A 14553-nucleotide genomic window follows, 5' to 3' on the forward strand; every position below is an offset into this window, starting at 1 on the left:
AGCAGGTCCCTTGAATATCCGCTGTCTGCCCCGGGAAGGAAACCTTCACCTCTTGAATTGAATGTACAAACGTTACAAGCGAGGGAGAGGCTGGTTCTGCAGAGGCTGCGTCTCACTAGCGTGTCCACAAACGTGTGCATCGTGTTCCAGATGGGTATCTAGCACCTGAGGTTCACAGAGGGACTCGTCCTCCTCCCTTTTCAGCACCTCGTTCTTGATTTTTAATTTTTTTTTTTTTTTGGGGGGGGGGTGTTGTTAATTAACTTTATGTAATTGAGGAGCCCTGGCACCTTGGGCACAGTGGGAAGAGATTTTGGGGGGGTTGGAGGGGAAGTGGCACTGGAGTTACTGAATGCAAACAGGCAGGGGAGGTGCAGGTGCTGCTGCCCACGTGCCAGCTCAGCTTCCTTTTCTACTTGGGGGTTTTGCAGGCTGTGGGAGAACTTAAAACCACTCTCACATCCTAACTGTACAGCTGTGTTTTAGTCTTGCATCCACTGTCCAAGCCTGTTGCTAGCAAAGGTCCCCTGATCTGGAAGGGAGGGAGTGGGACAAGGCTCAAGGAAGCTCTGTGCTTTAAACAGGGTTTTTAGAGCAATTTAGTACCAAGACCTGCTCCTTCCTAACTGTGTGGTGCCAGCCCATGTGTTTTTCCCAATCCAGGGTCCTCCACTGGCCCTGGACCTGGTCTGGGAGGAAACTCTTGGTCTGATGTGCTCTGCAGAGCACTGCTTCCACCCGCTCACAGCTGAAATCAGAGGCTGCCCAGCTGGATGCTCCTTTGAAGGCACAGGGTAGGAGTGGGGGCTGTCAATACCAAAGGATGGAGGGGGAACAAAGCCATGCAGAGGCAGCTCTCCCACTGCAGGCAAACCAGGCGCTGGGTCAGAGCGTGCCACAAACGTTGCTACAGCAGAGTTAGTCCTAGATGATGTCTTCTCATCAGGGAAAAAAAACCAAAACAGTGGAAGATGTGTAGAGTTAGTTTTTGCTTAAATCTGATGTGGCTTTATGATGATGAGAGGAAGAAAATCCCAAACCTCTATCCCAAGAGCCTGAACATCACGAGTACTGCCAAAGCCATTCTTCTTCAGATGAATTTAACATTGAACTCCAGCCCTGGGCTGAGCTGGGAGAGATACCTCCTTTGTAATGTCTACATGTGAGCTGTTTGATTTGCACTTAAACCAAAGGAGAAATGGGCTTTAAAAACTTGCTGCAACAGCTGTTCCGTACAGGCTTCACCTGCAAACTGAGCTGACAAGGGATGAGGCAACTGCCTTGGTGGCTGGTTGCTCAAGGTGTGTGTTGCAGGTGCTGTTGTCCAAGTCCCAACTCTCAATTCTTACCTGCTGCTCTCACCGGCATGGCACTCTGTGAGCTGTAACCCCCGTGCCTGCCTGTGTCCCACGTGCCCTCCACAGCTCTGTACCAACTGAATTGTGCCACCTCCCTGACAAGGATTCCTACATCATCTCTCCTCCTCTGTAACTCTTCATCTGCTGTGTAATTTTGGCTGGAAACAGCTAGAATTTTATGCAAAATTGAATAAAATTCAAGGAAACAAAATGGAAACGGGCTTAAAGTGTGTGCCTGGGTTGTAGGTGCTTGGGGTGCTCAGACAGTGCTGTTGGACCTGCTGTGCTGTAACTGGGGGAGGGTTTTGGGGACAGGGAGGGGGTGACTGCCAGTATGATGCTTTTTCATGGACTAGGAGTTACAGGCTGTGACAGTCTGTGCAAGGGCAGAAGCTGTTTCCAGGGCTGCAGGCTGTGCCTCAGTTTCTCCCTGGTCTCCAGCCAACATCTGTCTGCCAAGGAATCTCAGGGCTCTGGCTGAGTCTTGCCACCACACCAGGCCTGGTCCTCACACCCAGGCACGGTGACTGATGCCACCAGCCTCTGCCTCTCCACTCTCTGGTCCCAGTGTCACCTTCACCTCAGGCTTCACCAGTAACTCAGGGGCTGTGGTACAATGCTGTCCTGCTCCTCACAGCCACAGCTGTCCTTGTGCTCTTGCTGCTCCAGCACAAGTGCAGCCACAGCTTCAGGCTCAGGTCCTTTCTCCTAGAGCTCACCTTACCTGGCCCCTCTAACCCCAGCAGTTCTTCATCCACTGGTTGTGCTGGGCCAGCATGGCAGAGCCAAGTGCCAGGACCCATCTCCAACACGATGCTGTGCAATCTTACAGCAACCAGAGCAGAAACTGCTGGGTTGGCTTTAGCTGTCTCTGGTGTGAAGGTACATGAAGGGGCCGTGCCCAGGGAGGAGGCAAACGCCCACCCTTCGCAGCTGGTCTGACAAAACTGGCACAAGAACTGTTCAGATTGCACATGTTTTAATCTCTGGCTGGGGGTAATCAACCCCCCCAAACAAAACCACCACCCAGGAATTGTAGAAGCGGTCACACTTACAGAACTGGACTCTCCAGGGTTGAAAGGCTGGTGATGGAGGCACACAGCACCGCAGCTCTGTCCGGCTGCGTGTTCATTCTTCAGGAATACTTGGCCTAACGCTGCTTCTCTCCAGTGTTGCTAAAAGGACAGAGCTGAGGCTGCCAGGGCACTGCCTGAAAGCTGCATCTTTTATGTCTCCCTTGAACTGCTTGGCTGAGGAGGAAGAGGGGCTGGAGGAAGAGGCACAAGACCTTGGGAAGGAGAGCCCATACTGCTCCACACCTTTCAGTGCTGCACTGATCCTACTGATCATGAAAGCTGGAGGGAGACATGTCTCACCATCCACTGGTGCTGGTCCCAGAGTGAAGCCCTTGCAGCCTCACCTGCAATTCCTTTGCCTCTACCACAAAGCTCCCAGTCTCAGCTCACCCCATCTCCCAGCACAACCATTACCACAGTCAGGGCTCCCTGACACTGCTCTTGGGCTGTGCAGACCAGGTGGGAGATGCTCAGTGCAGGACTTGCAGTGGGATGCACTGGACAAGCCCTTGGGGATTTGGGATTTATCAACACGGTGGTTGTGACACGAGGTTCCAATTCACCATCGTGCTGGGATCTGCCACCATCGTTGAAGGATTCTTATGCCAACCCAGGGGGGGATCTGCTGGACCAGGCTGGAGGAGGCAAGAGGAGCAGATGCAGCCCTCCCTGGCCTGCTGCAGGGGCACTATCTGGGATGAAGACCTGGTCCAATAAAATGGGAAGTGGGCAAAGCAAGAGGCCCTTGAGCAAATTACCCCAGGGCACCTGTCCCCTGCACAGGAGCCCTGAGGGTCTTCAGGCGTGGGGAAATATAGAAATCAGGGCAGCAGCACCTGAGCAAGGGCTGGAAGGGCCATGGGCATGTGGAGCAGGGCTCCCCTCTTTAAACTGGAATGCACTGGGGCAGCTGAAGGCTGGTAATTGCACATCCACCCTTCTCCTCCCAGTTCCTAGGCTTTGGGTTTTTGTGTCTCCAGAAATAATGCAGCATCGAGGAGCACAAAACCAGGAACAGCAGCAGGAGTGCCTGGCCTGGCATGCTCACCCTTCAGCTTTGCTGTACGTGCCCCTGCCCACAAACCAGACCCCAAGGGAACACCTGGACCAATGCAGTCCTTCGAGGTCCCAGCACGGGGCAGAGCCCAACGCCAGGCAGAGCGAGGGAGTCCCTTCTTCCTGCAGGAGGAATTGCAGAGGAGAAGCTGGCACTGGCACACAGGATGTTAGAGCAGTTGTGTCCACACAGTCCTGTCCTTACACGTCAGACCTTGGTAAGCACACCCTAAGGAGAACATCGCTGTGGCAGAGCAGCTCTTTGGGCAGCAGAGCCAGGTGGGCAGGAGGAGCATCACCTCCTCACACCAAGTAAGGAGTGTCCAGCACAGCCACCCCAGCTGCCACCCCGCCGTCTGCGTGCTCGATCGCCTTCGTCCGCAGGAGGTGGCCGGCAGCCTTGTTCATCACCATCTCCTTGCCCTGTCTGTGAAGAAAAGGGCAACTGAGCACCTGCAGAGCAGAAAGCTTTTGGCATCTCAGCGTGGACAATTTAATTCCCATTCTTTGCCACAGCACAAAGCGGGTAACGGGCACATAAAAGCCCCGGGGCTGCGCCTGTCTGCGCAGTGCCCTTTCTCAGCTGGGTCTGATTGCTGTGCACACAGGCTGGGGCAGGGTCTGAATGCTGCCAGAGTACATTGGTTTCTAAAACTGGACAAGAAAGACTTTAATTTCTAAGCTACAGAAACATATCTATGGGCCTAGGAGGGTTTTAAACAAAAGCAGCAGCTATTTAGGGTTGAACACGACTGCATTAAGCCTTCAGATATTTCTGAGATCGCCAGGGCTTCAGAAAAGCATGTGGCTGCATCCAGAACCTGAGAATTACTCCCAGAAATCAGGGATGAAACACACTGGTTCCACGTGGCCATTACACCAGTAACCACCAGCACCAGCTCGATGGTTTTTCAACAACTCATTTAGCAGCAGGTACCGAGCAGCAGTTCAGCATCTGAACACAGCGCTCGGAGAGCTGCTGACAGGAGCAGAGACTGAATGGTCATGTCTGTCCCCTGAACCTCCACCTCCCAGAGGCATCTGCCCTGCTGCTGTGCTCAGGCAGCACAGAGGGGACCAACCCAAGCACCAGCTGGAGCAGGTAACCACCCCGTAACACAAGCATGTTCCTCACCTGACATAAACACCAAAAATACCGAGCTCCGAGATGCAGTCGGATGCTTGTAAGGGACTGTGAGCCCTCAGCAAGTAATTCCTTGCTGGCTGAGGTTTGATCTTATCCATCAAGATGTAGGAGGTTCTCTCAGGGCTGTCTCTGATCTTCTCCAGAACCTGCCTGAGCTCTTCACCATAGAGGTTGTTCCCTGAAAACAAAACCAGCGCATCAAGCACTTCCCAGCACAGCAGAAGCTGTTGGCCCCAAACAGACCCAGCCTCTGCCTGCCCATGTGCTGCCTGGGCTCCCCACACCCCAGCTCTGGGGCCTGGGGAGCTCCTCCAGGAGCAGCACTGCCTTACTGCCATGGCTAGTCCCCAGTAGCTACAAGCTAGCTAGTACCAGTGGCTACAAGCCCCTCCACCCCACCTTTTATCCCTCAGCACAGGACTAGGAGCCATCACAGAGCTACTGCCTCTCCTGGATACAGCACAAACCACCGTGAAAACCCCCAGGGACCCAGCCCAGCTCATACCTCCACCTTCTCGTTGTGGCTTCAGCACAAACCGGTCAGGCTCAGCGATGGCTGTAGCAGCTATCTCGTCACCCTCTTCACCCTGGCAGTAAAGGAGGCAACAGCAAAGCATCAAGGTAGGAGCAGGGAGAGGCTCCTCAGCAGACCTCTCTGAGCAGGATCAACAGGGTCCCCCAGAGACCATGACAAAGCCCTCTCATCTTCTTAACCAAAGAGAAATATCACACAGGCCAAGCACACGTCTGCATGTCCCCTCCCGCTGCAGCCCCTGCTCAGACTCACCATGTCCAGGGAATAGAGGCCGGCAAACGTCGCTCTTATTCGAGCGACAGCCTCGGCGCGGCCGGGCAGTAATTTCTCCAGCATCCCTGGCCGGCTCAGCTCCTGCTGGACCTTCTTGGTGCCTGCGAGCTGCGTAGCAATGTCAGGGCACTTCACTGCCCTCGATCTCTCCAGCAACAACCGTGCCTCCCAGTTCTGAGACAGGAAGAGAGCAACCACCCCGTCAGGATTCAAAATATAAAATAAAAATAAAGTTTTCTCCAATCTTTTCTGTTCAGTTATTGACTTATGATTTACCTCCTCCCTCCCTGCCTGGCAGGGATGGGGAGTGGGAATAGCGCTCTGGAGATAAGCAGACATGCATACATGGATTTCCCACCACCTCTGGAAACAGCCCAGCCAGGTTAGTCCACTGCCCGTGCCTGCAGCCCCTCCCCAGCTTGTCCAATGCTGCCACCTCCAGACAACAGCAAGATCTGATCTGTATTATTATTACTTGCAACCTAACAGTCCTGGCCAGAGACAGAGTGTGATCTGTAGATCAAGTCTAAACCCTTTAACCAGGTGCTAATACCTGTGTTAACTCATATTGGAAAGAAGCAATCCAGTGCTGTGGGAAGAGGTCACCACATGAGGGGTTACTGGAGAAGAAAGCCACTCATATTCCTCACTGCCTGAGTGCCAGGGACAGCCCCGTGCACTGCAGAGTCACAGCTTCCCAATGCTATCAGCCCCTCTGGACAGGACTAACCCCACCCAGGAGAGGACAGATGCCCCTGGAATCATGGGGCGTTTCAAACTTGCTGGGCAAGGCCACAGCCTGGGTGGCTCCTCGGAGCAGAGCAGAGCGGTCAGCACTGACCTGCTGGTCGTAGTTCTTTGGCACGTAGCCCTCTCTGTAGTACACCACTGCTACCTCCTGGCCATCCCTGGAACAGAAACCAGAAGCATTCAGAGAACCCGTCCAGTCCCTGCCCGCCTCTGCCTGAACCACCCCAGCACCAAAGGACCAACGAGGTGAGGCAGACAAGGTATTACAGCACTTGCCCCTTCTCCTTGGCCTCGCTCCTGGCTGGCTCTGCCAGAGAAAGCTGAGGACTTCAAGCCCCAGCTCCTCTCCACTTAGCCCCAGCTGGCTTGCCCTGTCCTGAGACACAGGGAGCTGACCCCTGGCCTCTGCCCTGACTAACTTAAGTCTCAATAGTTCAGGCACCTGGCCCAGCATGGAGATAAGAACCTAATTTTTTAATAGCTCTTGCTACCTGGAAGCTGGGAGGGAACAGGGTCCTTGTCCAGTGGCAATTCAAGGCAGAACATCAACTCAACATCCTGCCCAGGCACAAAAACATCCTGCCAGGGCAGGACTGTCAGTGTACCTGTAGCACCACACACCCTCAAGCTCTGGCCACACAAACTGTGTGCGTGGTCAGGGAAAGCAGCACAGAAACTGCTGGCAGCCAGGCAGTGTAACTGCAAAGGTGTTCACCAGTAAGAGGAGAGGATGCTCTGGAGGAAGGACAGTGGATACACTTTCCCCTTAACTGTCTGGCAATGACAAATGCATTTGTTAATTAAACACAACAGAGGCACCAAAGGTCAAACCATGGAAAAATTAACCTAACTACAGAAAAAACACTGGCATGAAACCATATCTTCCTTTAGGCTTGTACAGCTCCAAGCACATTCCCCTGGAAACAGGACAAATGTCACACGTGGGACCAACTGCCAGCACCTGGGAGTCTGTGACCCACGTGTCCTGGCCTCTACAGGGAGTGGCCAAGATGCTGAGTGCATCCAAAACCAAGAGATACCATAAAGACATGTAATGCTTCCTCCTCTAGCACACTAAAAACCCAGCCCAACTCCAGAGCAGAGTTGCAGAGCATCACATGAACAGTAAACAGGAAATGTCTTTGTGGAAGCCCCTGGGATAGCCAGGACTTTTTGTAGCAGATGTATGTGGAGGAAGTAAAAACCCCACAGAGCTCTGAAAGCTTCGGCTTGAAGGAGGGAAATTTTATTTCCAGCTGAAAGGGACTGGTGTGCGTATGCAAAATCTCACCACTGTGAAAACAAAATCATTTCAGCTCTAAGGGGAAACAGCAGCCTGGAGCACAGAAGAGAGCTGCTTTCTCAGAAAGTTACTTGTTTACACTCAAAATGTACCACCAGCTTTGGCTAAAAATTCCTGTTTACAGCCCTGTGTGCCCAACGCACAGCCAGGAACGCGGCACCTTGGCTCCTACTCACATGTACAGCCTCTTGGCATCGTCCAGGGAGCCCTTTTCAAACACATCTCTAAATCCTGATGACCCGAATATTCCTGTTAAGAGAGGAATGGGAGAGTCACCAGGCTGGGCAGTTACCTGAGCTAGAAATCATAGAATCATAGAATGGTTTGGGTGGGAAGGGACCTTAAAGCTCATCCAGTTCCAACCCCCCTGCCATCAGCAGGGACACCTTCCACTAGACCAGGTTGCTCAAAGCCTCTTCCAGCCTGGCCGAGAACACTTCCAGGGAGGAGCAGCCACAGCTTCTCCAGCCAACCTGTTCCAGTGTCTCACCACCCTCACAGTGGAGAACTTCTTCCTAATATCTAATCTAAACCTCCCCTCTTTCAGTGGCACTGGTGGCTCCAGCAAGGAGGATCTGTAGGGTCCTTCACAAATAACCTCAAGGCTTTGTACTACGGAGCCAGAGGAATCCTACAGACCAAAACAGTCCCTGTTTTTAGCACTTGTCCTGTTTCCAGCCCAAATACTGCAGGAAGCAGAACACGTGCCTCAACACCCTGGATTTCTCCACACTCATCTTTCACTTCCTAAAGTGGTTCTCAGAGAAATCAATACTTTGCTTTTTTTTAACCCCTACACTACAGATTCACTCACTGTTGGCTTCAAAGCCAAGAGCTGCAGACAGTCAGTCGAGTGACTTCCTGCCTGTTCCACCCCCTTCATGCTTTAGAGTCTCTCCTCCACGCAGCGGCAGTGTGGACTTGCTGATCTGCAGACCCAGCGCCATGCAGCTCCCACGGCTCCAGCACAGGCTCAGGGCCAGGGCTTATCAAAACACCTCCTTCTCTGAGTCCTTTACTCCACTGCTGCGTTACTTTGCCCACATCTTTCACAATGGGTTTGAAGCTTCGTTAATTAAGTTTTTATGAAATACCCTGTGCCCAATCCCAAGTCGGAGAGCAAGCAGGACACTCATTAACCCTGCTCTGCTCCTCATTGTCTCATCTAAGAGACGTGGCCCACAGCAAAGCTACCACTGGTGCAGCTCTGAGGACTACACAGGCACAAAATCAGCAAGGAACCAGCCCTGGAGACCAGAGGCTTGGATGGCTGCTGGTATTTCCAGTAAAGAGCTGGTGAGAAGCTTTGGGAGGTTGGTGAGATTAAGGTGGGTGCTGAGGCTAGGCAGGAGGCAACCAAAGCTGCTACACAGCTGACACTGAAGTGAGCTGTGTAACAGACCACAGAGATAAGTCCAAGATAAAGACAGACCCTCTCAGAGTCCCAGGAACTACAAAGCGTTTTGACTTTATCCTTGAGTAGGTGACAAAGTAAAAAGCAAACATTCTGCACACCTCCATCTTTCCTTGGCCTGCTCCTTTGCTCCTGCCACCATGCTGTACCTGCTGGAGAGCCTAGAGATGCCCCATGAGCTGCCTTGAGGGAAACACCATCATCTGGCAGCAGTTCCCTCTGCTTCCCTTTTCCAAAGCTGTACCACCTCCTTCCTTTCCCATCCCAGGAAAATTCAACCTTTACCTGTTCCAAAGCTCATTTTCTACACATCGCTGATCAAAAATGTTCCTCTGGATTTCCTCCACTAGAAACATCACCACAGCACTGGAAGAGATACCAAGGACAGAATTAAACCCAGAAACACTCCACATGCACCCAGGATCACCAATTTTTGATATATGTGATTCAGGCTTCCTGCATTGCTCCTCCTCATTTTCTCCAGTGTTTTTAAGGGTCAGCACACAAGCAGAGAGCAGTGCTGATCCTGCCTCATTACCAGACCAGCTCAGGGCATAATCAGAAGGGCAGGAGGAAAAGCAAGCTCTGTGCAGGGCTGTTGAAGCACCCAACTCCTCCAGTGTCCCTCTGCACCTCTCTGCCTCCACAACACAGCAGCCTTGTGTGCTAAGACAACAGCACTGCCCTTCTCAGGGTGCCACAGGCTTTTTGAGAGCAGCCTGTCTAGCAAACAGGAATCTTTCAGAAAGCACCATTTCAAAACCAAACACGTGCATCCCCACAGGAGACAAGATAACCCGGCCTCCAGCACCTCCTCTCTCCTTACCTTTCAGAACCATAGAGCTCCCAAGCTTTTGCAATACCCAAGGCAAGCCCTCTCGATGGGTTGTTGGGCAGCAGGTGTGATGCCTCCTTAGATTTTCCCAACACTTTCAACACCTGCCTGTGGAATAAATAATAAAGAGAAACAAACTATAAATGCCATGACAGCCCCTGATCAGCCCTAGGGAGCAGGAGTTTGGAGAGCACACACAGAGGCAGTGCAGCAGGCCATGCAGTGCAGCTGCTGCAGGGGCCAGGACACTCCCTTACCCGTGGACAGCTGCAGTGCGGGAGGTGAGGCCTCCAAAGCTGGCAGCAATGGTGTTTATTTCTATCTGCTTCAGAGCCGGTGTCCCATCCACCCCACAGTCAAACATGTAATCAGAGCGGTTTATGCCTAAAAACACAGACTGAAACAGAGGGGAAGTTGCCTTTAACTGCAAATCCCTTTGATGACCACTTCAAAATCCTCCTGGGGCAGATTCAGTCACCTTCATTTTGATAAAAACCTCTGCAAGACGTGTCCATGGGTGCTCTGACCCTCACTCAAGGCCCACAGCCACCCTCAATACTCCAGAGGAGTTAACAACACTCGTGAGACTAAAGGAGCTTCTGCAGTGACAGCCTGTCCAGCATACATCCCAACACACCACATGTCCTTGTACTCTCCCGAGGCTCCCAGGGGACAAAGATAAACCATATTAAATCCTCCCAGTCAAGGCCTGACTGTTTCCAGCAGCACTAACCAAAGGGCACGACTGTCAAACAGGGCAAGGTCCTGAGCTCACAGGCTGTAACTGAGACATCACAGCATAGGGAGTGACCAGCTTGACCACGGGACAGTTCAAAGCCCAGAGCAGCAAGCTTGCAGACAGAGACCAGGCAATCCCACTGCAATGCCAAGGGGTACAGCTGCCAACACCTGGGGTCTCCTGCCAAGGTACCTGAGCCAGGCCTTCCTCCAAAACTTGCATGTGGATCCTGAAGAGTTGAGCTGTGAAGTCATCGACCTTGATGGTGCTAGAGAGAAAGAAAGACCAGATCAGCTCCCTTACACCATCACAGAGGAACAAGAAAATTAATTCTTCTCCAGGAAAAAAGCCTTACCAGGGACACCCTCCAGCACAAATGGCAGGGCTGTGGCTAGACCAAGTCCTACAGCACAGTTAAACATCTCACCCTGAATGCACTCTTCATCAGGGACCACAGTGCATAACGCAAATCCAGTTTGCTCAGCACAGCCACTCTACAAAAAGCACCGCTGTGCAGAGGTGACTTTCATCTGCAGGGCAGAGAGATGGGACAAGCAAAAGCAAAGAAATGCAGCAGAATTCTGCAGCTACAGGACAGATACAGAAATGAGAAGCCTCTCTGTGCCTGCACACACAGTTCACACGTTTCCTAGAATCATAGAATAGTTTGGGTTGGAAGGGACCTTAAAGCTCATCCAGTCCCAACCCCCCTGCCAGCAGCAGGGACACCTTCCACTAGACCAGGTTGCTCAAAGCCTCATCCAGCCTGGCCGAGAACACTTCCAGGGAGGAGCAGCCACAGCTTCTCTGGCCAACCTGGGCCAGTGTCTCACCACCCTCACAGTGGAGAACTTCCTCCTAATATCTAATCTAAACCTCCCCTCTTTCAGCTTAAACCCATTTCCCCTTGTTTTGTCATTAGTTGCCCTTATGAAAAGTCCTTCCCCAGCTTTCTTGTAGCCCCTTCAGGTACTGGGAGGCCGCTATAAGATCTCCCCAGAGCCTTCTCTTCTCCAGGCTGAACAGCCCCAACTCTCTCAGCCTGTCCTCAGAGGAGAGGTGCTCCAGCCCTTGCATCATCCTGGTGGCCCTTCTCTGGACCTGTTTCATCCAATTCCCCGTCCTGTTGGGTTCCAAATCCTGTGGTGTCAAGTGCTTCAGTGGCCCTGCTAGAGCAGGGTCTGGCTTTCCTTCAGGTTCCCAAATTCCGGAGCCAATGGTGAGCAGCATCTCCAAGGAGCTGCCCTGAAACACTGCAGAGGAGGCAGTGAGTGCACACAAGCCCCAGGCACTGCATTCCGTAACCACAGGTACAAACATGCCCCCACAAGCTCTGGCTGCAGCCAGCTCTGGAATAGGTGCAAGCACTGGGAGCTCTGAGGGGTCAGGCTTTAGCAAAACAAGAATGATGGTGGAAAATGGTCTCCTCTGCTCCATCCCAGTGCCAGAGAGCCATCAGCACCTGCAGAGACAGGCAGCACAGAACAGGCAGCAAGAAGGGAAACAGGTTTTGTGTGGAAGCATCAGCCCTACAGGTGATGGGGGTCACAGTCAGGGATGGTCCCTCCAGCACAGAGCAACAGTCACAGGTAAATCCAGCAGAGTTCACAAGCCAAAACTGATCAGTCCTCCAGCACCCAGAGCTTGTGGGTCACCTTCCTGGCATGGCTGGGAAAGCAGGGGACACGGGGTGACTGATCAGAGGTAGGTGTGGTGAAGGAACAAACACCTTCTCTTCATAACTGTGGGCAGGCAGCAGAGCTGGTGGTTATTGCATAGCCACAGGCAGATGCAAAATGAGACTAAGAAACCAAATCCAGGACTCAAAGAAGACTCCAGCAATTTGAATCCAAGGCCCAGGGGCCAGCAAGCTCACAAGTAAGAATGCACAAGCCTGAAACACTGGCAAAACTGAAGATCATTGCAGGGAGTCAACTCTTGGCCAGATGTCCCACCTTCTGAGGCCCAAGGAGACCTCAAAACACAGAGACTTGATAGAAATTCATCTTAGGACAAATAATGCAACAAAGGAGACAATTTTTGCAGAGGACAGGAGTGCCTGCCTTAGCTTGAAGGATATGAAAGGACAGAGGTAGGAATGCGTGGAAGGTGATAAATGCTTTGCGTTTGAAGTATTTAATTAAAACATAACATGCAAGAAAGTTACCTGGCCAGAGTGTGCTCCAGGAATTCTTTGTTTTGGCTGATAGCATCCACCAGCAGGTTAAAGTCTTGCTGAACAGCGTAGGCTTGTTCAAACAGGGCACTCGGTACCACAGACGGGAGCAGTGTGAAGGGAGCATAATTCACCACCTGCAAACAAGGGTATGGCAGGGGAGCAGACAGGTCTGCGCAGTCTAAGTGAGACTAAAGAGGTGCTTCCTCTGCAAAGCCACCCTCAGCCCTCCTCAGTGCACCCTGGACAGACACGTGGCCTCAACCCTGCTGACCCCTGGCTTGGGAGGGCTTTGCAGGGCACTGTGGAGGCAGGAGCAGCTGTTCCAGAGCTCAAGTTGGGCTGAGTGCTTCCCTCTGAAGGATGCTCTGTTTCCACTGTAACTGGAGGGCACTGTCACCAAAATGTCTCCGTTTCAGAGAAAAGGTAAATTTGCCAGTCCTGGCTTTTGGCCATCAGAGTCCCTTCCTTTGATCTCTGCTTACTGAGTCCCAGGGCTGACTCGGGAGCCAGGGCTCACCCCACAGCTCAGGCAGAGGACCACCCTCCAAGCCACAATATTACACCAGAGAGAAGTTCCCAATTCACCTTGATTTTCACATGAGACAGGGGACACTGGCACTGTGTTTGGCATCTCCTCCCAAGCTCCCTCTTCCTCTCACCCTCTGAGGTTTCCTCAAAGCCCTGACCTAATCATGGGGTTGACATGAAGAAGCAGCCCCCATGGCAGAGACCTCCCACATCATACCTCTGCCAGCTCCCAACACAGCTGCCTGCTTGTGCCCTGGCTCCTCAGGGACTTGGCCTTGACAGTGTCCCACTCCTCTTGCACAGGGGTATTTCTTTCTCTGAGACCCCTCATAGCATCCCCCTCCAACAGATTGAGCCCCCCATTGGCACCCCTGCCCCAACCAGCTGCCAGAGATTCACCACAGGTAATCCCACACATCAGCCACCCCCATTCCCTTGTCCCAGGTATGAGGTGAAGGGCAGTGGTGGAGTCACAGAATATTAGGGATCGGAAGGGACCTCAAAAGATCATCCAGTCCAACCCCCCTGCCAGAGCAGGAACCTAAATGAGATCACACAGGAAGGTGTCCAGGCGGGTCTTGAATGTCTCCCGAGAAGGAGACCCCACACCCTCCCTGGGCAGCCTGTCCCAGGGCTCTGGCACCCTCACTGTAAAGAAGTTTCTTCTCAAGTTTAAGCAGAACCTCCTGTGTTCCAGCTCACACCCATTGCTCCTTGTCCTACCATTGGGCATCACTGAGAAGAGCCTGGCTCCATCCTCCTGACATTCGCCCTTTACATATTTATAAACATTAATGAGGTCACCCCTCAGTCTCCTCTTCTCCAAGCTAAAGAGCCCCAGCTCCCTCAGCCTTTCCTCAGAAGGCAGTCCCCATCCCTGGGGGGATTTAAGAGTCACAGCACTCCTAAACATAGTGCTTCGGGATGTGGTTTAGTGGGGGAGTTGTCAGTGTGAGGTTAATGACTCGACTCAATGATCTTAAAGGTATTTTCCAGTCTCAGCAGCTCTGTGGTTCTGTGAAGGCTGGCTTGTAGCTGGGAGCACAGCAAGAGAGGATCACAGGGGTGGTGAGAGGCTGGAGAGGGATGAACTCCCACCACCACACACACAGCGCTCCTGGCAATTTCCCAAACCTTTCCAGATCTATCCCTCTCCTTGGACAAGGGGAGCTGTACCACTGGGGTCTCTTAGGGAGACGCACTCATTAAGGGATGGGGTGTGAGTTACAGCCCCCGGGTCGGTCCTGTGTCAGCCAGGCAGCAAAGCAATGGCCATGGGCCGGGGCTCAGCAAGGCCAGGGACGGCAGCCGGCTCCTCCCCGTGCTCCTCTCTGGCTTTGCTGACTCACCCGCTGGCCGG

At 52.7% G+C, this 14553-nt stretch overlaps 1 protein-coding gene across 1 annotated transcript; it reads right to left on the bottom strand.

Annotated features, from left to right (window-relative positions):
• Nucleotides 1–3793: 3793 nt before the first annotated feature.
• On the bottom strand, nucleotides 3794–12799 carry GSS (glutathione synthetase; the record flags this gene model as incomplete). The annotated part of the gene is given in 12 exon segments (XM_010169163.1): nucleotides 3794–3917; nucleotides 4626–4815; nucleotides 5143–5224; nucleotides 5425–5619; nucleotides 6287–6353; nucleotides 7675–7728; nucleotides 7730–7747; nucleotides 9198–9278; nucleotides 9739–9855; nucleotides 10005–10144; nucleotides 10679–10754; nucleotides 12654–12799. Coding segments are annotated over 12 exon segments (1290 nt in total), but the record flags the coding sequence as incomplete, so codon positions are not given.
• Between the last annotated feature and the right edge of the window lie 1754 nt (nucleotides 12800–14553).

This window comes from Antrostomus carolinensis, unplaced genomic scaffold (assembly GCF_000700745.2).
Source record: "Antrostomus carolinensis isolate BGI_N321 unplaced genomic scaffold, ASM70074v2 scaffold25935, whole genome shotgun sequence".
NCBI lineage: Eukaryota > Metazoa > Chordata > Aves > Caprimulgiformes > Caprimulgidae > Antrostomus > Antrostomus carolinensis.